The sequence below is a fragment of the Mycteria americana genome, chromosome 8 (assembly GCF_035582795.1).
Source record: "Mycteria americana isolate JAX WOST 10 ecotype Jacksonville Zoo and Gardens chromosome 8, USCA_MyAme_1.0, whole genome shotgun sequence".
Lineage (NCBI taxonomy): Eukaryota > Metazoa > Chordata > Aves > Ciconiiformes > Ciconiidae > Mycteria > Mycteria americana.
The window spans coordinates 27,028,526-27,054,113 of record NC_134372.1 but is presented as its reverse complement, the minus strand read 5'-3'; the positions used below and the strand labels follow the sequence as shown (position 1 = coordinate 27,054,113).

Here is a 25,588-nt window from a genome sequence, read left to right as displayed (position 1 = left end):
GACTGATTTTACCTTATTAAAGTTCAGAAACCTTAGTCCTTGGAAATGCAAACACTTTGGCTAGAGCCAAGTGACTAGGTGCACTACCTTCAGAAAAACATCTCTTGTTTAATTCAGAGGTGGGGATCACATGGCTTGTACAGATGCATAGAGCCATTAGGTAAAGACTACGTATGTTAGAATGCTGTTTTCACTCAGTCTAGCCTGAGCTTCAACCAGTCATGGTGTGATTTTGGCAGCTAGTTTGGGAAACCAGGGAAGGAACAACCAGAAACTCTACAGATATCGAAAACCCCATCAGCCAGCTGATAACCTGACTAGCAGCTCTCCCCATTATAGGCAGGCTGTGTTATGCTCATCCACATTGCCAGGATTTTAGGATTGCATGGCTAAATGTGCCATAGATGGAGTTACATTTCTAGATTTCTTGTGTAACTGGAAAGCTGAACTGGTAAGTGAACTTGTACCACAACGCTGGGTATAGGCTACTTAGGGAATACATGACTTGTTTAGTGCTTGAGCTCTGCAGCTGGAGGATGTTAAGCAAGAAAGCATCATCTTAAGTAGAATAAAATTAACCCTCTGGGTTAAAGGCTATCCTGTTACTACAGAAAAACTTAAAAATAGGTACAGAACCCAGAAAGGGAGTTACTATTAATCTCTAGGGTTGATTGTTTTAAACAGGACATTAAGGTTTTCCCTTAGAACCGTGAAAGCCATTTTAAATACATGTTCTTCAAGTCCCCTTCTAGGGCTAACATTTGATAATATACGCACACAGGAATGTGGCAACCAAAAATAGTTGAAGCTGGTAGAAGGAAAATACCATGAGGGTACAGGCTGGATTAGAATACAGGATGCAGAAAGGTGAGGAGTTGAAATGGAAGAAAAAGCATTTGCATTGAGCAATAATACAGTTTATTTGATAGCATATTAAGGTGTCTTCCTACAGAATTAGCCCCTTAATTCACTGCCAGTGCTGTTGCTCACTTACCTTAATTTAGCAGCAAATGAGGGAAAGTGTGCATGAGGAAAAGTGTTCACTTTTGTCATGCAGCTTCATTTAACATTCCCAGTTCAACCCAAAAATGTGACGTCTGAGGCACAGCTGAAATTTTTTGCTGCTTACAGTCGTTCGAGACTAATAGCTCTAAACCAATTTGAAATTAGGAACTTTGGGAAGTGGAATTAGAAATTCAAAGATACTACATGCTAGCTCTTCCCTGCACTAGGCTGGTTCACGGGCAGCCATGCCTTCTCCTTTCTCCACCAAGCATAACATGGGAGACTCATGCTGTCCCTCCAGCAGAAGCCCTGTGCGGCAAGCACAGCTCTTGCTGCTCAAATTGTTCCTGGCTATTTAGAGAGCACCCTTGTCCTAACAGGTGTTTGCTCATCAAAACAGCTCTAACCCCTGTGCAAGCAGGCATGTACTACACTGAACAGGCCTCAAACTCCTCTTCCTCACCCTACACAAACGTAAAGATATTCACGCTGTTGCAGCCATGGAATTAATGAGGAATAAAAGAATGTTGCAAAAGAGAAGAAAAGCTACAGCCACCAACCTTTCAGAAATATACAGCACGGAAACAGGAAACATAACAAAACAAAATATACTTTATTAAAATTAAGCATGTTAGCACCTCAGTGTAACCTGGAGAAGTCAAACAGTCCAGCAGTTAACCAGTCCAGCAGGCCGAGTGGCTGAACGTCCTGAAGTGCATTCCAATGGTAGAAAAAGTACCACGACTGTTACAACACGCACATTCTCAAGAAGCTAGGACGCACAACCAGTCTCGTTTGTAAGGAGAGACGTCGTGCTGCCTATTGTCTTGATGGGAGCATAGATCTGCTGGACCAATTATGTATGTTAAATCAGATGGTGTAGCAGGTATCTGCTTTCCCTAAAAAAACAAAACAAAACAAAAAACCAACCAACCAACCAACAAAATTGCTGCTTACTTGACTCGCAGGAAAATCAGTATACCATGGAGCTGAAGTTATAAGAGCTACATGTTAGTTTGGAGAAAATAAATTAACATGAAATAATGGGAAGTACTTAGTACATGAATAGACCTGTAGTATCCTTATGGTCGACCATCCAACTCAGTACACACGTTAATAGAAAAATGACCCATGCATCACATAGCAGGCTGTGACAACCGATGCCTTTAGCTGAATGGGCTACATGATCAACAGATAAACCTCCAGCTACCAAATCCCACTCTGCCCTTTTGTTTGGTCATACAGAGTATTGAAACGGACAGTTGTAAAGCTACGTTAGCCAGTGTTACAAAGATTACAATATTTTCAAACTAAAGATACTTTTTACACTTAGAAAATACTTCTATAAAATTTAGTAAAACTGACAGCCCGATCTACTGAGTGTAACGCACTCTGATTACAGGAGAAAGATCTCACAGACTCAGAAGACACCTAGGCATTCCTCCCTCAAATGTAATTATGGGCACACTGTGGTGAACTGCCTTTTGTTTTCAACATCCATTGCTATCGAAGCTGTACCCCCTAAGTATGCATTGCCATAGAGCTATGCAGGTGCACCAGATACCCTCCTCTTCCTCCTCCAAAGCGCTGAGGTATTGTTCCACCGGCTAACCTGGAAGTACATATTCAAGCCAATCTAGTAGCCTTGCTACCCTCACTCTTTCTAGCCAACGTCAAATTGGTTTCCTGTTGCTGAAATTGAGGGGACTAATGCTGGCTAGAAACAGAAACTACACAATCATTCCACATAGATTTGTTACAATACTCTTAAATCTTGGTTTAGAACACGCAAGCACATTTCAGTAAGGTCTTGCCTAATGTACAGATTATTAATCATGCCAACTAGTTTAGGATTAGACAGCAAGGGTTTGCAACCACTGCAGATAAACTCACTTCGCTTCCATTTCATCCCGGTTCTCTGAACGAAAGCCAAGGATTTAAATTCCGATGTGTTACAAAGCCTCCATTTCATTAGAGGGAGTTCTTAAGCCAATGAGATAAACTACAGCCATCAAATGCCACCGGGTTCTTTGTACCAGATCGTAATCCTTACTGGTGTTGAGAGCATCGAGACATCTGTAACAAATACGTATGTACTGCAGAGAAAGCAAAAACTACATAGTACAAGAGCACTCTTTAATCTGGGGATTCTTTCACGCTAGAAACAGCAGTCTTTTATGGCATCAGTAATTTACTGAAGAAACACATCACCCTGAGAGGGTTTCTAAAGCTTTCCTCGTGCCTCTGCTAAGCGAGGCCAAACACGACATCGTTGATTGTTCCTATGAAGGGTACAGTGCCAACCATGCTTTCAGACACACCTTCTCCAGGGGGTAGTGTTGCTGCTACCTCACTTAACACAGAGCGAGTTTATTTGCTGAAAACCGATACCCTACATCCACTTAGTGGTGACACCAGTCCCATCTACACTAAAAGAAGCGCTTTCTGCCACTGCCAGCACAGAGAGGGTGCTGATGGGCCCGGCATAGACGGGACACCAGCAGGGGCCCGTAGTGCTAGCTCTGGGGTAACGTCAGATCGATAACGGGGCTCAGCATTAAGTTGACAGCAGCCGCCCTGTCGAGGCAGGGGAATCCGATGGTGCAGGCTTGCCCGGGTGGGGGCTGCTTCGATGGGGGCAGGAGGGACCGGGCAGCGAGAGCCAGGGGGGCCGTAGCCCACCCCATCTCAGCTCTGTCCGGCACCGCACCGAGGGCAGCAGAAGCTCCAGGGTGGAGAGCCCCGTGCCGTGCCGGGCATCCCCCCGTGCCGGGCCGGGCCCCGGCGGCCCTCAGAGACCATGGCGCTTGCGGGTCCCGGCGCTGGCAGCGTGGAGCAGCCGGTCCTTCTCGCGGATCTCCTCGCGGAGCTGGGCCTCGGCCAGGCGCAGGCGGCGGATGCTGCCCTTCATCTCCTTCATCTTCACCTCCAGCAGCGCGATGATGTCGCGCTGCTCGTTCAGCTTCCTCAGCAGCTCCTCCGACGTGGTGCCCGACGACAGCGAGTACGAGTGGTCCGGGGGGCCACCCTCCACCGGGCCCTCCTCCCCCGCCGCCACCGGTAGCCTCCCGGGGCCGGGGCCGGGCCCAGCGGTCGCCCCGGGCCCGAGCTCCACCTGCACCGTCAGGTCGATGGGCTTCACGTCCTCGGCCGCGCCCCCTGCCGGGGCCTCGGCGGCGGCGGCAGCGGCGGCGGGGCCCTGCGCGGCGGCGGCGGAGGCAGCAGCGGCGGGGCGGGGGCGGCGGGCGGCCCGCTGCGCCTTGCGCTCGTTGACGCCGCGCAGCGGGAAGATGGTGGGGACCCGCACCAGGTAGGACTTGCGGCCGCCCTGGAAGTGCTCGCTGCAGACGCGGTGGCCCGTGGTGGGCTGGAAGGTGCTGAAGCAGCCGCTGACGCCCGCCCGGGAGACGTTCTTCAGCCAGAGGCGCCGCAGCTCCTCGTCCTTGGGGAAGGTGTAGAAGTGCAGCGCCTTGTCGCGGTGCGAGTTGTTGTAGCAGCCCGGCACGCAGCAGGTGAAGCCCGGCATGGCGGGGCGGCCTCCCGGGGGGGGAACACCCCTGGGTGGCCCCGGCGGCGGGGAGAGCGGGCGCGGAGGCCCCCGCCGAACTACAGATCCCACAAGGCCAACCGCGGCCTCTCGCCGCCCGCCAACGCCGCCCGCCGCAGCCGCACCGGAACTACGCGGACCACAATGCACCGCGGCGGCGGCGCCGCGCCGGAACTACCCGCCCCACACTGCGCTGCGCCCCCGCCCCCGCCGACTACCGCTCCCAGGGGACGTCGCGGCTCCCCGCCCCCTCCCGTGGGGCGCAGCGCCGCCATCTCGCGAGGCGCGGCTGGGCGGGAGGCGGCGCGGCCGTTGCTCTGCCATGGCTGAGAGCCGCTCGCGTGCCCGCCGCGGGGCCAGGCGCAGCGGCCGCTCTCCAGCGGCGAAGGTGGCAGATGGGGTCCGGCGGCCCCGCCGCGGGGTGTGCGGGAGGGGAGGAAGGAGAAGGGGGGGAAGAGAGACAAAGAGAAAGGGAAAGGGAAAGGGGGGGAGGGGAGGAGAGAGAGAGCGAGCGCGAGAGCGCCGCTGTCGCGATCGTCCGTCCGGTCGTCCGTCCCGTCCGGCGGGGGTCGCCCAGCGCTGTCCGCCCGTTCCCGCTCGGTGCGAGGGAGAAGTGAGGCCCTTGGAGCAGGGACCGGGGAGCAAAGGACGCTCCCTTGCCCTTGTTCTCCTTTAAACGTGGAAAATGGGCTGAAGCCCCTGAGTTTTGCACTCACTGAATAGCAGGGCCGTTACAGCCTTGCACCTCGGTTATGTTTTTCTTCTCTTTCCCCTTTTTGGGTTGTTTTAGGTCAGGTCTATGAGGGATGAAGGGCCTGAGTTCCTCAGGCTTTTGTCTGCTATGAGACTTGTGCATTGAAACCCACCTCGATGATACAACATTGTGAATTGCTTTCTGCCCAAAAATGAAGTGCCAGCATTGTTAAAAAGCAAATGTGCACGATTTCTTTTTGGGAATTTGGAAAATGTTTCATGTTAGCTACCTTAGATTTTTATAAGAAGACAGATGTTGAGTGCTTTTGATGCTAAGATTTGTCTTTAGTGATGAAAATACAATTTTTGAATTGCATGTCTCTGATTTCTCTCTTTAGACTGTATCTGATTCAGGAAGGGAGAAGCATTCTGGCAGAAGCACCTTGGTGAAGCAGAGACCAGCTGTGTTCCCTGATCTTGACAATGACACACCACGGATTATGCTCAAGAGAATCATCTGGACCCGTAAGTATCTTTCTTCAGGAAAACAGAGAACAGAAGGACAATGTTTTGGTGGAGTTGAGAACAGGAGGTGGTCTTTTGTAGCCTATTATTCTTACCGTGTTACACAGAACAGAGATCCAGACCACTGTATGACTGATTTATGTAAAAAAGGAATTGCTGCTGTGGCAGCTGAACAAGGTCATGTGATACAACTCTGTCTCAAAGACCAGGTCTTGCATTGATGAAATCATGTTCTTGAAAATCCTCTTCATTCAGTCGTCTTATCCTGGTGAGCAAGCATGTAATCTTTGTGCTGCCTTTAGCTGTAGGATCGTGTGTAAATTAGAGAGGCATGCCCTGTTGCAAACTTCAGCTCAGCCTTGCTGCAGTACATGGAACCCCCATGCTGCCATTTGTCACTGTTGGCTTTGTCATTGTATGTGCCAGCCTTCCTTGGAGTAGAACCCAAATAATTTTCACCAGGTCTTTATTTTAACCCATTAATAAATGTAATTTACAGAATGTAGTGTAGATTTGACACTCTGCTGCATTTTGGCATTCTTGCTGGATTGAATTGTGGAAAGGAAATGTTTTGGTTTGTTGGCAGAACCACAAGTTTCACCTCTAGCACCTGAGATAACGAAACATGAAGAAACAGAAGCAGCTCGATCAGAACTCCCATCTAAGAGGGTTTCGAGCATGTAAGTAATATTTGTGGTTTTTTACACTACCAGGTACAGCTGCAGTTCCTACAATGGGATTGGGGAGCAGGATTTCTTTACTTCTGTGTCAATGATCAGAATTGTGTTCTGTCAGGTGGGATTTTCAGAAATACTTCTTCAATGTTAAAAGTCACATAGGAATCACAGGGACAGGGGGACTGAGTAGCAAATACTTCAGGTTTGTGCTTAGTCCCCCTTCTTAGATGCAGACTTTTAATATCTTTGCAGTGGAACTGCTGGGTACAGTAAGTCTCCTGATGGAAGCCTACTTTTCTTAGTTGTCTGTGACAGATACTAAAATAGAAGTTCTTGGATCTCTCCAAGGCTACAGGTCGTGTGCTGACAATGCTGAGGTGTAATGAGTGACTGCTGTGTCTTGTATTCAGAACGCAGGTTGCTGTAGCTTTTTATGGTGTTACTGCTTCTTGGTTGCCCTTGTTTTGGGCTGCTAGGGGTTACTGCCTTCCTATAGAGTGGTTTGGAGGTGAGATTTGCCTGAGGCTCAGCTGCTTTTATTCATGTTTAGCTTCTATTAGTATTTTAAGTTAATAGGCCTGACTGAGAGGCTGAAGTGTGGTTTGTTTCCTTCCACTTCGTTATGAAATAGAAGAAAATCAGTAGTGGTGGTAGGTCTTAATTTGCTTTAGACAGTTTTGTCACAACACTTATGTGTGGTTTTGCTTGCAGCAAAATAGGATAGACTGTTCTAAATAATGTGATTTCCTTTGATTTGTCTTTATAGCTAAACTTTTTGCATTGACTATAAGCAACCTTAAACAGGTCATCTAAAATATTAGGTAACTTCTCTCTTTCTGTTTTTTTTAATAGAGGAAGAAAAATCTGAGTTTTCTGTAAGTGTGGTCGCTTGGGTTGTTTTGTTTGTTTGTTTTTTTAAACTAAAAAAGATGAGCAGTATTATTTTAATTCCTTCTTGTTTGGGGTTTTTTTTTTTTTGAGCAACCTGGTCTAGTGGAAGGTGTCCCTGCCTATGGGAGGGGGGTTGGAACTATATGATCTATGATTCTATGATTTTGCTTGTTGTAGTTCTTCAACATCTCTGAATGTGCTTCTCATCAACCTGTCTTAAATGAAAAGATCAGATGGTTGGTTGTTCTCAGTGTTTTATATTCCATATGTTAGTTAGTTGTTGAAGTTAAACAGGTATAGACTTTTAAAAAATATTTTTGAATTTAAAAAAAAAAATGTAAGTCTTTTTTTTTTTTTAAATTCCCTTACGGCCTCCCTTAAGTTGACGTGCACTTTTCTGAGTTTGGGAAGGCACTGCTTTCCCTAGCTGTAATGGCATCTTCCAGGATAGATGCAAAAAATGAGCATGTTTTTCTTCCCCGCTGCTTTACATTTGATCTCCTTACAAGCCAGTTAATTCTAATGCTTAGTCTTACGTTATGCTCATAATACAGTAATGAAACTTGGCCACCTTTCTGACTGGTAGAGGATGTATTTTGAAAGGGGAAAAGACCTATAAACATGATCACCTTACCATTCTTGCTGTATTGAAGCCACGTTTGTTGCAGCAAAGGATGCAGAATGCTACATCTGCTGAATGTGGGCTCTTGGCTGTGGGAGGAACACTATGCTCTAGTTCTGCAGGACGGTGTGGAGCACTGGCAGCACTACTGAATGTGACCTTCATGACAGGGGATTCTTGGAACTCCTCAGTAAAGGGGGAAAACAACTCAGAAACTTACTTTCTGGTCCTGATCCAGTGCCTGACTGGGATATTACATGTCTGTTCCATGTACCAGCTTTGGGATACCTAATGTTTCATGATGATGGCTTTTTCATTTACACTGCAATGATTGACAAACCTAATTGCTGTTGTGTGCTGTTAGGAGAAGAGAGCTATGGAGCTTGTTGGAAGTCCATGCTTTTACTCCAGTCTGACCTTTCTCAGCCCTGTTGTTTTGAATATACACTCAAGTTTTGATTCTCTTACTTTGTGAAGTTTACTTTGATTTAGTAGGAGAGAATGATGTATTCCTGCATTTGCTGAGCTAATCACAGATTAGTTTCTTCCTTCTGCTGCAGCAAGGACAAATAATTGCTATTTGTTTTTCACTGGCATTACAGAGACCTTTCTAAGGTAGCTAAGAAGCTAAAGTCCTTTGTTAAAGGCTTGATTTGTATTGGTAGGGTGGAAATGCAACTGCCAGACCTTGTTCCTGAGGACACATCTATCACCACGTTCCACATGACTAAGAAGAGAAAGAAACTCAGCATTTCTGAATTTGAGAGAGCAGCAGACAAACGACTTCCTCAGAACCAAGGTAAGGCTGCAGTCAAAAATTACTTTGTTCAGCACTGTGTTTGCTGTCAATTGATTTTCATCTGCTGCAGTTTAGTTCTTAGTAATTTCTCAGCTGGGCAGTTGTACGTTTGGAAGCGAGACTGCAGTATCTTGTGCAGAGAGGATAGTGGAGAAGGTAAAAGCCCCTCCTATCAAATTTAAAATAAGCTTTTTTGAGCCAAGTTATGGGCTCTGCCCTGACTGTATATAACTTTTTGACTCTTTTTTGAACTTGGTGCTCTTTGAGTTTTGAAGTATCTGCAAAGGAAGCAATCCCTCTCTTCCTCAATTCCAGAAACTTGAAAATAGAACAAGCTGCATACTTTTTGTTGCATTTATGTCAAATAAGTTATAAAGTTCTTTTTTCAGAAAAAAGGGTATTGTAGTTTTATAAAAGAAATATTTTTTAAATTGGAATAAGTCTTCCCTTTAAACATAAATTTGCAAATTTGGTAAATACAACTTTCATTTTAGTTGCAGTTTAACAGAGGCAGATAAAACGCCTCACCTTGGTTTACATACCCTATTGGCAGTAGCAACTGGAGTAGAATTCAAGGGTGGGACTCAGCTCCAAATTACAGCTACCTGTACCTCAGCTCCGAATTATAGACACTCTATGCCTCTGCGTACACTAGGTAGCTGAAGTCCTCCTAAAGTTTAGGGGAGATCTAGTCAGTGGAGTCTGGAGCGTGATGCAGCTCACCCTAAAGTAGACATCTACATTTGATTAATTGTGTTTGACGATAATAGGAACATAGACACGTGTGTTTGGATATTTTATTCTGGAGCTGAAGCCCACCCTGACTCACCTGTGGTCAAAAAATTGACTTGTCTTTCTTTAGCCTGATACCTGGTCTGAACATGTCCTGATAAGATGCAGGCAGCTTTGTAAAAGCAGAGGGGGCATGCTCTAGTATTTTCTAGCATGAGCATGATTATGTCAGTGCTCTCCAGATCTGCTATTGGATTTTTGGGACTTTGTGAGTAGAACAGGTTTGAGTTACAGTTTCACCAACAATCTATGGAGTAGCTATCTGTATTTCTAAAGCTTCCAGATGCTTTAGTGTTTGGGAGGTAAAGGGTTGCTGAAGGGTTGTTGTGACTGAGGCCCTAGCCTATCTTACTATTAATGTGGTAAGATTAATATTATTGAGTGTGAGGGCATGTGCCATATTTGAATTACCTTTGAAATAACTTTTATTACCTTTTCAGAAATTGTTTATTAGAATTCTAACAAGCAGCTCTGGAACACAGACAAGAAATTGTAAAGTGAACCTGTCATCTAATTCTGTTCTCAACAAAATGTAACTTTTGAGGATTGTAGCATAACTGGCTCTAGAAAGAGGAAGATCCATTGTAGCCTGTTGTGTAGAGGGTAATTTCTCAGCTAGCGTAATTTCTCAACTAATGTGTCACCAACTTTTTCTAGCTCAGTCAACGTTGGACAGCTCTACTTTGGCTCGGTGAGTTTAAACTAAAATGTCTTAACTTCTGGCTGTCCTAACTATAGGTGCCTTGAGTCATCACCCCTGTAGTTGTGAAGAACAGTATAGATACCTGCGTTCATTATAAAGACCTGTGTTAGTAATAACACAATCATCTCCCACTCTGGTGATGGAATTTGAAGGTGTTACACTACATACCTTGTGATTTTCAGAAATTGTGGCTCTGCACTGTATGCTCACATTGGTCTACCTTGTATTGCTACTATTGCTCCTCTCTTTACTTATTAGGATCGTTCCTTTTTTCCTTTCATTCTCATGTTTCCAACAATAAATCAGTACACAGTATTTCTTAGAATATGATCTCTGCCTGTTAATTGATGACTTGGAATATTATCTCTTCCTTTTAATTGACTCATCACATCAGTTGCACCTATGCAGTCTTTAGTCCAACTTTCCTGGACTTTAAAGGATTTTTAGCAAGTCAAAGAACTACTTTTCCTGTATTGCCCTTGTACTTTGCTAATGATCCTAGCCATGATTAGCAATTTATTTCACCTTTCTCGCTGCAGCCCTTGCTCATGGTCCCATGCAAGGTGATTCATAGGGCTGCATTCTCTACTTCCTATCTGTGAATCCTCTGAATCCCCTTTTTGATTGGGCTGCCTAGAGAGAGGGACAGGAGGTAGCTGAGCATGACCAGTCTCTTTGGGGTGCAAAATATGTACATTGAGATACATCTTCTCCCATGCTTTGCATGTTGCCATCTTAGCTTCTATCTCAAAAAAGTTAGCAGTGTGTTGGTAGCTGTACTTTGCTGTGAATACTGATACTATAAGTGGCTTCTTAGACTTTTTCTGAAGTCCTCTACCACCCTGCTGTCATCTAAAGGATACCTTCACTCTCAAAGGTTTGTTTTCCCTTTGTTTTGTTATTTAAAATTTTTAAAATTCCTGAACCTTCTGTCAGATACATTGTTGCAGCCCTCTCCAGGTTGGAGGCTGTAACAGAGTCTGTTTCCTGATCTCTGGGATACATATCCTGATGTTAGGTGATACCATGAAATTAAACTATTTGTTTAAAGTAGAGTGGTATGTAATCTTCAAGGTTTTTTTAGGGGAAATTCTGCCTAGCTAAGGGATTTGTGAAATGTCTCACTGTTAGCAGCACCATGTGTGTAATCTGAGGGTAAAAGGGGAGTGTGTAAGTCTGGAAAATTATTTCTTCCCTCCTCTTTTTACAGATCTCTTCGCATGTCTCTTGGTTCCTTGATCCCACCAGACACTGTTGAAAAGAGAGGCTTACGCCGGAGGCCAAAAAATCGCAAAGCTATTGACATGGAAGCTTTTGAAGGCGGAGTGGAACAGAACATGCTGAAGAGAAAAGGTTTCTTTTGTGTTGTTACTTCTGTTTTGGGAGGGAGGTCTTTATACAAGGTGATTTTTAGAAGCAGTTACTGAAGTGTGGTCTGTATTTTACAATTTAAAGGCTACTAGCATGTTCACAGAAATCCAGTGTAATTTGGGAGGCAAGATTAGAATGAGGCTCTGCAGCTGTCGTTGCTTTGATTCTATGCACTTAAAATGTGCTCCACCCAGTTTGGTGATTTATACCACAGGAATCGTATCCTGTTTGGGATCATGTTCGTAACTGGATGCTGGGGAGATGGTTTGGTAGAGCAAGTTAGGGGCGCTGCAGTGTGGTGATACAGTTTCAGTGTTTGAACTGTGGAGGATGAATAAAATTTGGTTGAATGACTTAAATTTTGAATTATGCCAGCCCTGGTAATAAATGTGTGCCCCTATGACCTTGAACAGTTTCTCACATAAAACTTGTTTTAAAACTTTATCTAAACAGCACAGAACTATCTTGTGGACTCACAAACAGCATCTGGGATTCGAACAGCCACGCTGATAAGTGATGCGGAAATCATGCTGAGTAACACAGAGCTCTTTGTTCAGCCTCAGTTTGATGAACAGAGCCAAAATAAGCTTTCTGCTCTTGAACCACAGCTATCCGATTCAAAAACTTCAGCACAGAGAAGCAAGATTTCTGATGCAGCTCAAGAGGAAGCGAGGCTGGTAGTCCTGGTATCCAGTGTGGGCACAAATGAGGGAAGGACCCAAAGATATTCTGAGGACTTAATCCTTGATTGTGAGCATGTTGACAGAATGACTCATGTATCTCCAAAAACACCTGCAAACCAGCAAGAAGATAAGCAAGATCATTCCCAGCAGAGTAACCCACTGGAGCAGCTTTCTGCTTCAGAAGAGGTGGCGGTTGGCAGTGAGTACTATGGGTTAGGACTTGGGGCTTAGCAGATATTATCTGAAGTCACAGAATGGTTGAGGCAGGAAGGGACCTCTGGAGGTCGTCATCTCCAACGCCCCTGCTCAAGCAGGGCCACCTAGAGCAGGTTGCCGAGGACCATGTCCAGGCTGCTTTTACATATCTCCAAGGATGGAGACCGCAAACTCTGGGCAACCTGTTCCAGTGCTCAGTCGCCCTCACAGTGAAAAAGTGTTTCCTTATGGTGAGACAGAGCCTCCTGTGTTCCAGTCTGTGCCCGTTGCCTCTTGTCCTGGCACTGGGCACCACTAAAAAGAGCCTGGCTCTGTCTGCTTTACATGCTCCCTTCAGATACTTGCATATATTGATGAGATTTGCCCTGAGCCTTCTCTTCTCCAGGCTGAAGAGTCCCAGCTCTTTCAGCCTTTCCTCCTAGGAGAGATGCTCCAGTCCCTTAATTGTCCTCGTGGCCCTTTGCTGGACTTTCTCCAGTATGTCCATCTCTTTCTTGTACTGGGAGCCCAGAAGTGGACACAGTAAATTGGTCACAAATATGGTGAGATAAGGAGACAATATGTAGGAATTATAGACAGAGTTAGAAGGAGTCTCAGGAGGTTACTAGTCTAGAGCTTTACCCTGGTAAGGTCATTCATATGTTACAGCTAACCGCTTCGCTGTCTTCAGGGCCTTAAAAATCCCTTGGACAGAGGTAATCACCTCCCTGGTCACTCTGTACCAATGCTTTGCAAGTCCTATCACTTGCCAGTTTTTCTCTGGTGTCTGGTATCTCTCTTCTGCCTCCATTTCCCTGTAATACCTTGTCCTGGCTGTGTAAACGGGAGCACGTTTCTTCCTCATATTGCATAGGCCAGGCCCCAAGGCATGGTTGTAACCCTAAAATTTTCTGCTTGGTGACCCTGGGGCAGCTAGCCAGGACAGGATCTGCTGTAGTAAATAGCTTCGTGCAGTTCTTCAGTCAAAACTTATGCTTTCCATGCAGTATGGACAGCTAATGTTTCTTTTTCATTTATGTTTTTTTATGATCCTTTGTCAAAAGAGCGACAGAAACGGCATTTAAAGAATGGTTGGTGTATTCAGTACTGCTCAAGTCAGGAGAGGAGTTCTTGCCATGGAAAGCTTAGAAATTAATTAATGCCTGGTGGACTGTTGCACCATACTTTGCTTCTGGAGGGTTGTCTGTGCAAGTTTGGTGGGAAAAGTTGTTTTGAAAGGACAAGGGAAGAGATGAACAGAAAAAAAGGTTAGTTGCTCTGAAGAGTCCAATGGTAGGCACTTTGAGGACAAATGGATAGATAACGTGGAGAAGAGTGTGGAGGACATGGAATAGGGGACTGTATCAAATGAGAGGAAGAGGAGGGGGAGTGAGAGTGTATCTTAAAGATGCTGGAGTTTGTAAGACATTAATGTAAAAAGTTAATGGTTACGTAGTTCTGCTGTTTTACTAAAGGTATCTGATGTCAATGTTGCTCCTCAGTGTGAACTGCAAAATAGTTGCAAGGACTTTTCCAACTGGTTCCTAAGATACCATGCAAACTCCCTAAACTGTTTCAAATAAAGGAAGAGCATTTTCTTGTGTGTGTTCCTCTCTCTGCTTGGTTGGTTTTTTTACTTACCAGGAAAGCTAAAAGAAAGTTTAAAAAGATACTGGGGGCACACTAATGCTCTCAATTTCTAGCTGTTCATAGATGGAGCTCCTCTTTGCCATCCAGAAGTTCAAGTAAATGTTTGGGATCCCCAGTCACTCTAAAGCCTAAGAGATCTTTCAGCATGTCTTTGAGAGAAGTTGTGTCCCATATAATTGAAGACCTAGATGTAAGCGATACAGAAGAAGAGGTGGCTAATACAGTGAATGAAGTGGAACAGGAAGAGATTTTCAGAGAGGGTAAGAAGTGCTTTCAGTGTTGCAAGGGAATGGAGTACTTTGATTAAAATCAAGAGCTTTTCAGGTGACTTGCAGGGTAAAATAAGACTTTATTGTGCAGTAGATGCTGGAGATAATTTAATTCAAGTCATATCAGAGACACTGTGAGCATTTCCAGCCAAGCTTTCTAATGTGTTTGCTTGTCTGCTTTCTTGTCAGCATTTGCCTTATTCACAGTGACTGCAAATGGAATTAATTTTCATATTTTTTGCTAGGTTCATAATACTGCTCATCTTCCCATAAGAAAGATGAATAGCTCCCTCTTGGCAAGGAATATGTCTGGCTAATCATTCTTTTTGTTTGTGTACATTTTAATGCTTTACTATATTTATTTAAGCCACATTGGCCATTATCTTTCTCCAGTACTAACCAGCATCTTTTTCTCTTAAGTTTTCTCTTAAGCCAGGGGCTTTGAAGGTTGCCCTCCCTTAAGTACTTAAGATTGTCACTAGTAGGCTGGGCCTTAATACCTCCTTGTTTCTGGAAGAGAGCAAGTCATGCAAGTTGCCTGCTTTCACAAGCACATTCTCAGTTTTTTTCTGAAATCTTTTTGCCTTAGAATAAGACAGTAAAAACTCTGCACAGATGCTGAGGTTGGCAGTTGTTATCCAGTCATTACATAAAACTTTGGGTATGTGTGGATACAGATTCCTGTGTTTTGTTGAATTTCATTTTCCAGACTACAGTTTAGAATCTGTTTTAAGTCTTTCCCATTGTTCCTTCAACAGCGTTTGGAAATGAGAGAAGACCATTGCCATGCAGGTTTAGCTTTCCCTAGGCTTAATTACATGTTTGAAGTCTCATATGAATTACCTTATGGCAGTATGGAAACTGAACAGTCTATAGCACCGACAGTTTTGTTATTAGAATTTTAAACTGAATTCTTGCAGTGCCCATAAGTAATTGCTTGCACATACCAGGTGTATCAGCAAAATTCATTATGCTACCTTTTTGTCGTGATAATACAGCTTTTTGTTTTAAACTGTTCTTTTAGAGTAGTTCATTAAGGTAGCAGATATTCTGTACCTCTGAATTTACAGTTGCGTAAGGTTGGCATCCTGTAATCTTTCTTGATTCTTTTGTCTTGTGTTATATTTTCACTTGGGTGTATCCCAGCAGGGATCCAGTAGTGTGGGAGGTTCACTGGTGTCTGTCTGCCTTAGGCAGTTTTAATGTAGGGTTGAGCTTTTGTCTTCTCCCCACAAAACTAGTTAATATTTCACTTAACTTTAGGCAAGATTTTGCCCTGCATTGGTGTAGGGAGCCCAATGTTCTAGTTAGTGATATTGGTATTACTGATTTTTGCACCACCTTTGGCCAAATTTCCTTGGCCCCGTCACTGGGGCTTGGGCCTCCCAAGACCTTGACACTTCTGCTTTTGAGTGTGAAAACTCCCAGTCACTGGAGAGGATAGTAAAAATCCACTTTTACAGCTTCTGGTTCTGGGCTTAGCCAAGATTTCCAAACCCTTCAGCAAGTGACAGTACTATGAGAGTTCCCAGTAAGATTTCTCCAGATAATTCCCATTGTGGGTTTCTGAACTACATGGTAACAGACACGTGGACTATAGGCTTAGTTATGTAGGGAAAAGGAGTACTTAAGTACTCTTCAGTACTTCAGTAGCTGAAGTTTTTAAAGACATGCAAATGATGTCCATTTATTTCTCCTCATCCTGCCTGCTAGAGGTTTGTCTGGGATGGTTAAAACCACTGCTGGTCTCCTCTTTATAATGCGATATATCTCTTGCAAAATTGTTTATTCAGAAAAAACTGAGGAAATGGGGAGGAGAATCTGAGCACAAACGCCATGTATCGTTAGGCTTAAAGAAAAAGAAATTGGTCTTTCAGGCATCACCAAAAGTGAGAATAGACATAGAGATGGCAGATCTGGAGGAGTTCTGCTTACTGATAAGTAAAATTCCTTCATTGGGATCTGATGTGCACCCTAATTAGGTGGCTGTAGAGCAAACACAGGAAAAGTTGTGCATTTTACAGCTACAAACTTTTGGAAGGGAACTGCATCTGCTTCCCTTATTTATAGTTTATGGCTGTTGCTGACTTTACTTATCATGAGTAAATTTTAGTGGTTGTTAAACTGTATGCTGACATACAGTTTTTTTGTAGGTAAGATTGATGATAGAATTTCCTATTTTAGCTGCAGAGCATAGTGCAAATGCTGGATATTCTGAACATTTGGAGAAGACACTGACCAAAAAAGCAGAGTCAAAGATAACTGCAGCACAGCATACCAGAGTCGAAACAGAAATGGCCCCTTCAGAAGAAGAGGGAATAGCAGAAGGCAGTGTTGAACACCAAGGCTCTCCCGAAGCTGGTGAGGACAACCTCTAATACTGAAGACTATCTCTAGTGCCAAAGACCTCTCAAGCTGCATTATTGGCATCAGCGCTGGGAGAGACTTGTTAACTCTCTTCGCATTCTGGAATCTGGGCTAAATGCTGGGAAAATATCAAACTAATTTTGGCATTTTAAGCTGAAAGACTGCATTCTGCTCAAATGGAAAACAAAATTCTATTGGCAATACTGCTTAGAAATATATAATTGTGGAAAGCTTAATTAAAATATACTAGTGGGAGTTCTAGAATCAGGCAAAGATTGATAAACTTTGGAGACCTTCTGAGTGTGTTGGCAAATCAGGGTCTCCCAAGTTACTTTTCCTGAATTGCTGGGTATTCTGTGTTCAATGTGCTGCACTAAGGCTTTGGTAAGACTTATTTTGACATAAAACTTCTTATTAAAGGAAGTTCATTTAAAAGGAGGTCAGATAAAAATGTCACTCAAATCTCATGGGCTTCTCCACATTACCAAGTGCTGGGTTTTTTTGTGTGACCTCTGCACACCTAGATGTAGCAGAGGGAAAAGTTGAGGATTCATCAGTGCTTATCTAGCTTAGTGTATTGACCCCTTAATCCTTGAAGGTGGGAATATAGTAGGTGACAACGTTGTCAGGAATGGAGAGTTGGGTTTCATTCTTATGAGTGAAATTTTGGCTATAATACTTGTTCCAGTGAAGTATTTTTCCTGTTTTGGAAATCTAGAACGTGAGATTGCCAAAGGTGTTGGAGCTGGAAGTCTGGGCAGGCATTCTCATGCTTTTTCCTCCTCTGAAAAATCTGGGATGAAGCCATTAAAGGAAGCTGTTGAACAAGCAGATGAACTAGAGGACCAGGCTATCATGGTAGAATTGGATGGTCCAGAAGAAGAGCCTGCTGAGGATGAAGCTGAAGACCCTGAGAGTGAAGGTAAGAAAACTATTGCTGCAGCAGCAGCAGAAGGCAGTTGGAGAAATTTTTCCCTGTTATCTCTTGACAGATTGAGGAACAACATAGGTTAATAACGTTATTAACTGTTTAGTCCATCAGATAGTCCAGGGGAAGCTGTTGGCTGCTGTTCCTAGGGACAGATTGTTACTGGCTTATCAGGTGCTTCAGGGACCTAGATCATCTTGTACTTTTTGAGGTAATGGAAAATGCACAAATAAACAAAACTGAGTGCAAAGTGGTTTTATACAGTGATGTAGGGATATCCTCCATTTTATTTTTCCTTCCTTCCTGACTCCTAACTTCACGCTGACTGTTTAATGTCTTAGCATTGAACTGCTGTTTCCATAGCCATTTATGTGACTCCAGACTTGAAACCTACTTTAGAACCCCATGATTTGTACGTGTAGTTACAGATTTCATTTTCAGTTAACCAAAAGATTAGGCTGGTTTTCCAGAAAGCTGAGAGGAAGTGTCTGTTTCTAAACAGTTCTTCAGACACTGCATCAGTCTCTCTGTTGCCCCAAGAGTGCTTATGCCTTTTGGAAGAACATATACATCAGACTGAGTTCTCTTCGATCAACACCACATTTGAGAATGCCCAGAGTGTGTTTTAGTGGTGTCTTTTGGGACGGGTCTTAAAATCTTATGAAGTACAATACACTCTGAAATAAAAAACTGAACTAAGGACAGCCTAAAAGAATCCCATTGCCAGGATTTGAAGCATTGTGGGGAAATACAGCTATAATGAGAATACCAATGCCTGTATGTATTTATGCAGTGTGGAAGGCACAAAGACGACAGCTGAACTGGTACACTTTTGCCACAAGAAAAGCTGTAGGTGTTCTTAGGGTGTCTACAATAGTGTGTCAGTATGTTTGTCTTTAACACAGCTGTATGAAGAGATAGAAAGAGCTTGATGAAGAGATCTCTGCTGATAGGGTGGGACAGTAAGAGTAGCATCTTACAGGTCTCATTGCACAAGGAGAGGAAGAAAAGCAGGAAGAAAAGATGAAAAATTATGCACTCTTGTCATAAAACTTATCTCGGAAACCTCAGCATAACTAGTTTCTTCCCCTGCATCCTGCTCCCTTCTTGTCCCTCCAGCACATGGAAATATTTCTTTAGAAGAAGCTAGTGCAAGGCACCAGGGTAGTTCATGCAGCCCTGCTTTCTCTGAGAGATTCCTGACCTTTGAGTTGTGGAGTACTACTACTCCCGGTAGTACTTGAGGCCTCTAGTAATTGGGCTTGTCTTCTATAATGGGGCAGGTGTCCTAGCTCTTAGGGAGGGTTGCGAAGTTGACACCATTAGCAGATATGCTGGATTCTTGGGCTGCACTCAGCTTGCAAGGGAAACTGGTAGGCAAGAAGCCCTCTATGACCACTCCTCTTCTAGACAGGAAACTGCTCAGTATTTCAATTCTGTTAATGTTTTCTTTCCTGCTCTTGCTTGTTGAGAAGTGAAGAAATTCAAGAGTGAATTTAGAGGATGCAGATTAGACTTGGAGGAAACTGATACGGGTAGTTCACAGCAAAGAAGAGGTGAGGTACTGACTAGAACCTGAGCCTTAGCTGGAGGGAATTTATGAAAATCGTGAATATGGGAGATGCTTATAGACTGACCCTTGTAATGTGATTTTGTTGGTCTGCTCGTCCCTGTGTTCAGGAGAGTTTGCCACTGATCTAGCAGGATGACAATGAGGTAGCTTGCAGACTTTTAAGTTCTTTCTGGGAAGAGAGGCTGCAGCTTCTTGGCAGCCTAAGTCGACCCTGCCATCAGCCCCTGCAGCCTGGCCTGCCACACTTGCAGTGTGTGTTCCTACACCCTGCCCAGCCTGCTGGTCCAGCATGGGGGCTGATGGGCTGGACCTGTTGTGAGGGAAGCCACCAGCCTGTGTGGCAGAAGGTGAGGTGGGTGGAATTGCGGCAGCCAGTAGTCACGCTGGTTCAGGGTGCCATGGAGCCACAGTCTGAGTGCAGGCAGTGTGACACTGGACCAGATGCGTGGAAAGCTGGCTAGGCTTCTGTCTGCTGCTACAGCACTGCTTGCTGCAGGAACTCCAAAAACAGAGTTCAGTTCCTCAAGTACTTTTTTTTCCCTAGAGGTTTCCATGAAGACACCCGCGTTTGTTCGTGCTGCAGCCTACAAGGCACTGCTGTCAAGTCCACATCCTGGAAAACCTGCTGCTACCAAGTTGTCAACTCCATGTCCTGCAAAATCTGCTGCTCCCAAGTAAGTATAAGCCACCTTCAGCAGTGGCCCAGTAGAAGTGTGTCTGGGGGATGTAAGTACCAGGGGGAGAAAGCTGAGCCCAGCTTTGTCAGTTGTTTTGTGCTTTACCAGCTGTAGTAGAGAGTAAGCAGTCCTGATGTCTTTAGTTCATTCACTGCTTTAGCAGTTGAATAAAGAGTTCTATCAAGTAGTCAGTACTCTCCCAGAGCAGATCTGATGTCTCAAGTCTTTCCAGTGAACGTTGTTGTGATATTTTCTTGTGCTGAAGGCCAAAACCTTTTCCTAGGAGTTTTTCAACTGGTAAGCTACCCTGGAGCCATAGACTCCAGTATGGGATACAGAGGCCCTTGCAGAAGAGGGGGAATTACAGATTATGATACATTGATCACATGAAATGACATATTTGTATTGACTTTAGAAGCCTAAAGCTGTATGCAGTGGCCATGTGCTGAGTATAAAATGAAGGTTGCCTAGAGGCAGAAAGTGAACTTGTCCTCTGCGTTACTCCAAATTAATTAACATTTGTCACCCTCAACTAAAAATTTGGTGAAGCCATATGCTTCATCAGAACCACTAAGAGTGGGTCCCAGGGAACAGGAGGAATTTTCTAGCCCATGACTCTAGATTATTTTTTTTTTATTGAAGCAATAAACAATAAAACCAAATTCTTGTGCCCTTTACTGCTGTGAACAGAGATGAATGATGCTTACAGAAGGTGCTGGATGATTGCTCTAATCACGAATAGTAAAATATATTTATAAAATAGAAGAAGGAGTCTTTGATACTTTGCTGAAATGGAACTGAATGAATGCAGATTTGCTTTGGGATTTTGCACTGGGACGTGCTATTTATATATATATACACACACATATATATATACGGAATGTCTGAACACTAATTCTTTTGTACAGAATGCTAGTCCTCGTTGGCAAAAGAAGTCCACATATTTGGATGCACATTCTTTATAGGAATTTCTGGACATTAATAGACTGACAGATTTTCAGGCTTTCAAGCTGTGCTGAGATAACAGATGATCGTAATTACAGGTTCAGAGCCTAGACTACAGGAAGTTGTTGCACAAAAAATGCACGGTTTGTTTGCACTGTATGTAATGCAGTCTGACCCTGAGTTGGCCTGCTTGCTTCCCAAGATAGCAATGCTCAGGTTAAAAGCCTGAGGAATACTCTAGGTTATGTAGTGGAGCAATAACCATGTGAGAGCCACGGTTAAGGCATTCTCCTGTAAAATAATCTTTTTATACTGGTACAATTCTACTGTGATCAACTATACCAGATTAGGGCCACAGAACTTTTCATTTAGAAACACCAAAGTCTCATACGGTCACTAAACTTCAATTTTGCCCTGATCTTGTGAACCAAACATTCATACATAATCATTCACAAATGGGTAAAGTGAGGCACAGAAACAGTAACCAAGATGACTTAAATAATGACTGGGTTTTTTTCTCACTACTACACATACTTCATCTCTGGGGCTGATCTCTTCCAGAAACATGCAGGTGGGTTGGAGAGAGAATCAAATGATACATGCACTCTGTGGGTTTTGCATGCGTTAGCCTGAGATTCCAGGTCTTTTCTGTTGTTTTCCACTTGTCTACTGAGTGAATCTGGGGATTTCACTTCCCCTTTTCGTGTTACAATTTTTCCTCTTTAGAATGAAAACCAGTAGTAGTTTCCTCTGGGACTTCCAGTCTTGTTTAAGGGAAAAAAAAAAAAACACCAAACAAACACACCCCCAAAAACCCCACTAAACAAAATGTTCGTAATAGTGTAAAAGTTGTTGTGGGACATCTGTTCTGTGGAAGGAGATTGTATCAAAAGAGGAGCTTCTTCATGGTAGTCTCATCACTTCAAGGTGAGTCTTGTCCACAGACAAAAATTTCTGAGTATACACTGGAGACAGGAGAGCCGCCTGTCTGCAGATACAGTGGTGGCCTGTGGATGCATCAAACTTTGTGCGTTCCTGGAGAGTGAAAGCTACAGGGATGCAGTGAAAACTGCATTTATGTATTGGAGAGAACTATGCTTTGCTGATTAATTGTTATGCTAGCATGCTTATGTCAGAAAACTTGAGCCTGGATTGCTTCTCCCAAGGTCACAATGCCATATGAATTGTTTGCAAACTCTACTTCGTGGGCAAGAGGGTTTTGAAGAATTGGGAGGGAGAAAGAATTAAGAGCTCGAGGTAGTTCTTACCCCTTCCAATTCAGCATAAGGTTTGCCCAAACTAAACCTGGTGTTCTCTGCCTCTCCCTCATGTTTGTTCATTTGATGTGTGAATTTTCAATTTCCCTCAAAGGTCTCCCCTGCAGCTGCTGCGGGCTAAGCCAGTTCCAAAGAGCTCAAGAGCATCGCGGAGGAAAATGTGTGAGCCTGAAGTAGCAAGTAGTTTGATAAAGAAGGTATTTAGCCATTATGTGAAAATGCCAGTGGCCAGAGATGCATTCAAAATTGTTGAAAAATGGTAAGCAGCAACAAACTGCTCCTCTTCCCACTCTTTTTAGTCTTTTTTTTTCATTCTTTTATCTCCTGAAATAACAAACCTGTCAGGAGTGCTGCTGGCAAGCTGACAGCCCTCCCTATTCAGCTGGGGACAGTCACGGGAGGTCTGATTAAAATGAGGACAGAAATGTGCTAGGTGCTTTTGGTTGCTGTGGGGGTATCTGTGACCAATGCAGCATTGCGGGAGCTTCTGAGTTTTGTCTCAACCAGTACAAATTGCTCCATTCACAATCTGCTGTAGCTAACAGTACACTAGTATCATTAGCACTCACCATGAGCGGGATGGCTCTGGAGAATGGTCAGTGTGCTGGGCAAGGTGAAGCTGTTCCAGCTGTGCAGTGTTACGTCTGAATCCAGGTTTCTCAGCTTTTTGAATCCATAGACCATGTTACCTTCATGAGTAAAATCTGCAGATTGTTTGAACAGTGTCACCGTAAAAGCTAACAGTTTAATCGATCCTCAGTGCTGATTTTTAACTTGTGTTAACCCCTGTTCTTGCATGTGTGGGAATTTTGGGAAAGGTTCTGGTTGTCAAACATGCAACTGTTTCATAGCTATCTTGGCTGTGAAGTTCCAGGGAGCTCAGGCTGAGAAGCCATACTTTGTTCTGTGGGCTGGAGAGTTTCTTCTCCTGCAGTTTTCTCTGGCAGGGTGTGACCTGCACAGCGAGCAGCTGTAGTGCATCTTGCCCTATAGAAGTTCACACACTCCACAGCCTTATTTATTTCCCTCCTCAATCCTCCTTCAGCTCTGAGAGATACTTCAAGCAGCTAAGTAGCGATCTGGAAGCTTACAGCAACCATGCAGGGAGGAAGACAGTGGAGATGGCTGACCTGGAAGTCCTTATGAGAAGGTAAAGGGAAGGTTATTATTAACCTGTAATAGTGTCTGGCGGTGCTTTGATAGCCCGGTAAGACTGTCCTTGCCAGGGTGTGCACTAGCAGTAAGTATTTCCACAGTAAGTGTGGTGTCTTGTGATTTAATCTGTGTGATGCCACTTGGCCTTCTGTCCCAGGAGGGCATTAGTGGACTTGGGTTTTTATACTACATGATGAAGGTGGTGGAGGGGCAAGAGGAAGTAGTGAGGAGTTGGGAGTGCAGGAGTCTGAGGAACAAGTAGCAAGAGGAGGGGGATGTGTGCAAGGCTGAAGCAGTTAGGCTGGGAAATGAGCGGTGTCAGGAGAAGAAGCAGAGTAACAGTTAAGTGCGAGGCTGGGCTGCACCGTTGGTGTCCCTGAGCAATCTCTTTACTAAAAGCGCTTGCAACTGAAATAGCATGAGTGTTTTCACATGGCCTGCTATGTGTTTTGATGACTTACTCTTCCAAACAAAATCCCACTCTTCCTGCTTCTGCAAAAGCTGATACTAAGGGTTCAAACTGACAGTTCCTCTCCAGAGCAGGAAAAGGAGCCTCCAGCCTGGCAGGCCAGGGCCAGCCTCTCCTAACAACTGCGCTCCCCTTTGTGCTGCCCCTTCGAGACCCCATAGAGGGGCAGGCTGGGCAGCAGCCTCGATGAACTGTTCTCAGAGCCTCTTGACTGCTGCTCTTTCCTGTGGGCTCCCTTAGTTCCCCCATCTCACGACTGAATTTACCTTGTCCTGTGAGCAAAACACAAGGGATTTGTTCTTGGCTTGGGAGCCCTCTGTGAAACTCTGTGGCCTGAAACAAATTCATCACGCCTCATTTAAAGTCATTATTCCAAGTTATTATTCCTCATCTCCACTGGAAGAGTTTCAGGTGTGATGCTGAAGTCATCTGAGGGATTTTGCGGGCACATCTGATTTAAAGGCATTGGCTTTGCATGGGCTTGTTTAGATGGAGCTGATGGTGCTGCTTAAAAAGAATAATCTGTTGCTGTCCTGGTCTGGAGATTGTTATTTTCCCACCTGATGGATGTGTGCTGGAATTAGTATGAACAGGCTGAGACATGCGATGGTTTAGCTGGCCTGGTTTGAGGATTCTGTACACTTGTTATTTTACCTTTTTCTAGATGTCTTTATGCCTTTCCACTGCCTCATAAAGGGATCAGGAATTGTTGCTGGTTCATGAATAAGAACAGGATTTCTGTTCCATCCACAAGGAAAGCATGAATAAATGCTGCCTTTTTTTTTTTTTTTTTAATTTCGACAAGATGAGGAGATGCTGATTTTTTTTCAGGCCAATCAGCTAAATGGTGTACTAGAAAACTACATGGCCTACACAGTTGGAAAATGTCAACCACCTCTGAATTGTAAATGTAAAAACTCTGCTGGGTAATGAGCTGTTTGCTTCTATTACATCATTCTGTGCATGTCTTTAAATGGTAAAACTTATCCTGTGGCAGGTGGATTATGAATTTAAAAAGCAAAGAGCTTATACTTTGGTAAAGATCAGTATGCTGACTCTCACTGTGATAAACACATAACTCTGTGGGAAGCTGGTCTGCAGTAACTCTCTTGGTCCACCTTCACATGTAGGCAAGCCTGATGTTTGCACTGTATGCAAGACCTAGTGCATCACCTGAGAAAGTTGCCTGCAGATAGAAGTCTGTAGCTTTTCTATCACAAGCAGCCACAGCATTTCAGCTATTAAATGCAAACATGTCACTGCAAGATAACTTTACTCTGACGTTAAGTTTGAGTGGAAACACTTTTCACTAACAATTCTCTGTTTCTTCTCTGCTCTCCTCTTTTTGAACAAAGACAAGGGCTGGTGACAGACAAGATGTCGTTGCATGTGCTGATAGAGCGTTACCTGCCTCTGGAGTACAGGAAGCTCCTGATTCCGGTTGCTGTGAGTGGAAATAAAGTGATCCCCTGCAAATGAATGTGCCCCGCTGGCAGCAATGGCTCTTGTGGGTGGCAAGATGGCCTGCTCGCAGAGGCTGGCTGTAGGTTGTTCCATGTAACTGCTCTGTATGACAGTATTCCACCAGTAACTAGTGGCGCAATAAACGGTCGATGTTCTCTTGAACTGATGTGGGTTGTGCTGTGGCTATCATGCCAGCCTGCTGGATCTCATTAGCAACTATTATTACAAGTAATTTGACTATCCTGAATTTTTTGTTACCTTTGAATACTTGTACAGCTCTGATAAATAAAGTATTACATGTATTCTGCGTA

The 25,588-nt window shown here is 44.1% G+C and overlaps 2 protein-coding genes across 3 annotated transcripts; one reads left to right on the top strand and one right to left on the bottom strand.

Annotated features, from left to right (window-relative positions):
• Positions 1 to 1,599: 1,599 nt before the first annotated feature.
• Positions 1,600 to 4,531, bottom strand: THAP11 (THAP domain containing 11). The gene has a single exon (XM_075510320.1). It carries the CDS (start codon positions 4,529 to 4,531, stop codon positions 3,797 to 3,799), a length of 735 nt encoding a protein of 244 aa, XP_075366435.1. The 3' UTR covers positions 1,600 to 3,796.
• Positions 4,497 to 25,588, top strand: CENPT (centromere protein T). Of its 2 annotated transcripts, XM_075510319.1 has the most exons (14): positions 4,497 to 4,517; positions 5,644 to 5,770; positions 6,357 to 6,450; positions 8,626 to 8,759; positions 10,209 to 10,242; positions 11,465 to 11,607; positions 12,079 to 12,507; positions 14,207 to 14,413; positions 16,607 to 16,783; positions 17,508 to 17,711; positions 19,835 to 19,964; positions 22,284 to 22,448; positions 23,235 to 23,339; positions 25,169 to 25,586. In XM_075510319.1, the coding sequence occupies exons 2-14, from the start codon at positions 5,746 to 5,748 to the stop codon at positions 25,290 to 25,292; spliced, it is 1,971 nt and encodes a 656-aa protein (XP_075366434.1). In that variant the 5' UTR covers positions 4,497 to 4,517; positions 5,644 to 5,745; the 3' UTR covers positions 25,293 to 25,586. The 2 variants fall into 2 exon arrangements, with proteins under 2 accessions (XP_075366434.1, XP_075366433.1); XM_075510318.1 differs by lacking the exons at positions 4,497 to 4,517; positions 14,207 to 14,413 and adding an exon at positions 4,530 to 4,940 and having other exon boundaries at positions 25,169 to 25,588.

Coding starts and splice junctions, on each gene's coding strand:
- CENPT (XM_075510318.1), top strand. CDS start 4,530: ATGGCGGGGCGGCCTCCCGGGGGGGGAACACCCCTGGGTGGCCCCGGC. Junction 8,760..10,208: donor ACGACTTCCTCAGAACCAAG/GTAAGGCTGCAG, acceptor AACTTTTTCTAG/CTCAGTCAACGTTGGACAGC. Junction 17,712..19,834: donor TGAAGACCCTGAGAGTGAAG/GTAAGAAAACTA, acceptor TTTTTTCCCTAG/AGGTTTCCATGAAGACACCC.
- THAP11 (XM_075510320.1), bottom strand. CDS start 4,531: ATGCCGGGCTTCACCTGCTGCGTGCCGGGCTGCTACAACAACTCGCAC.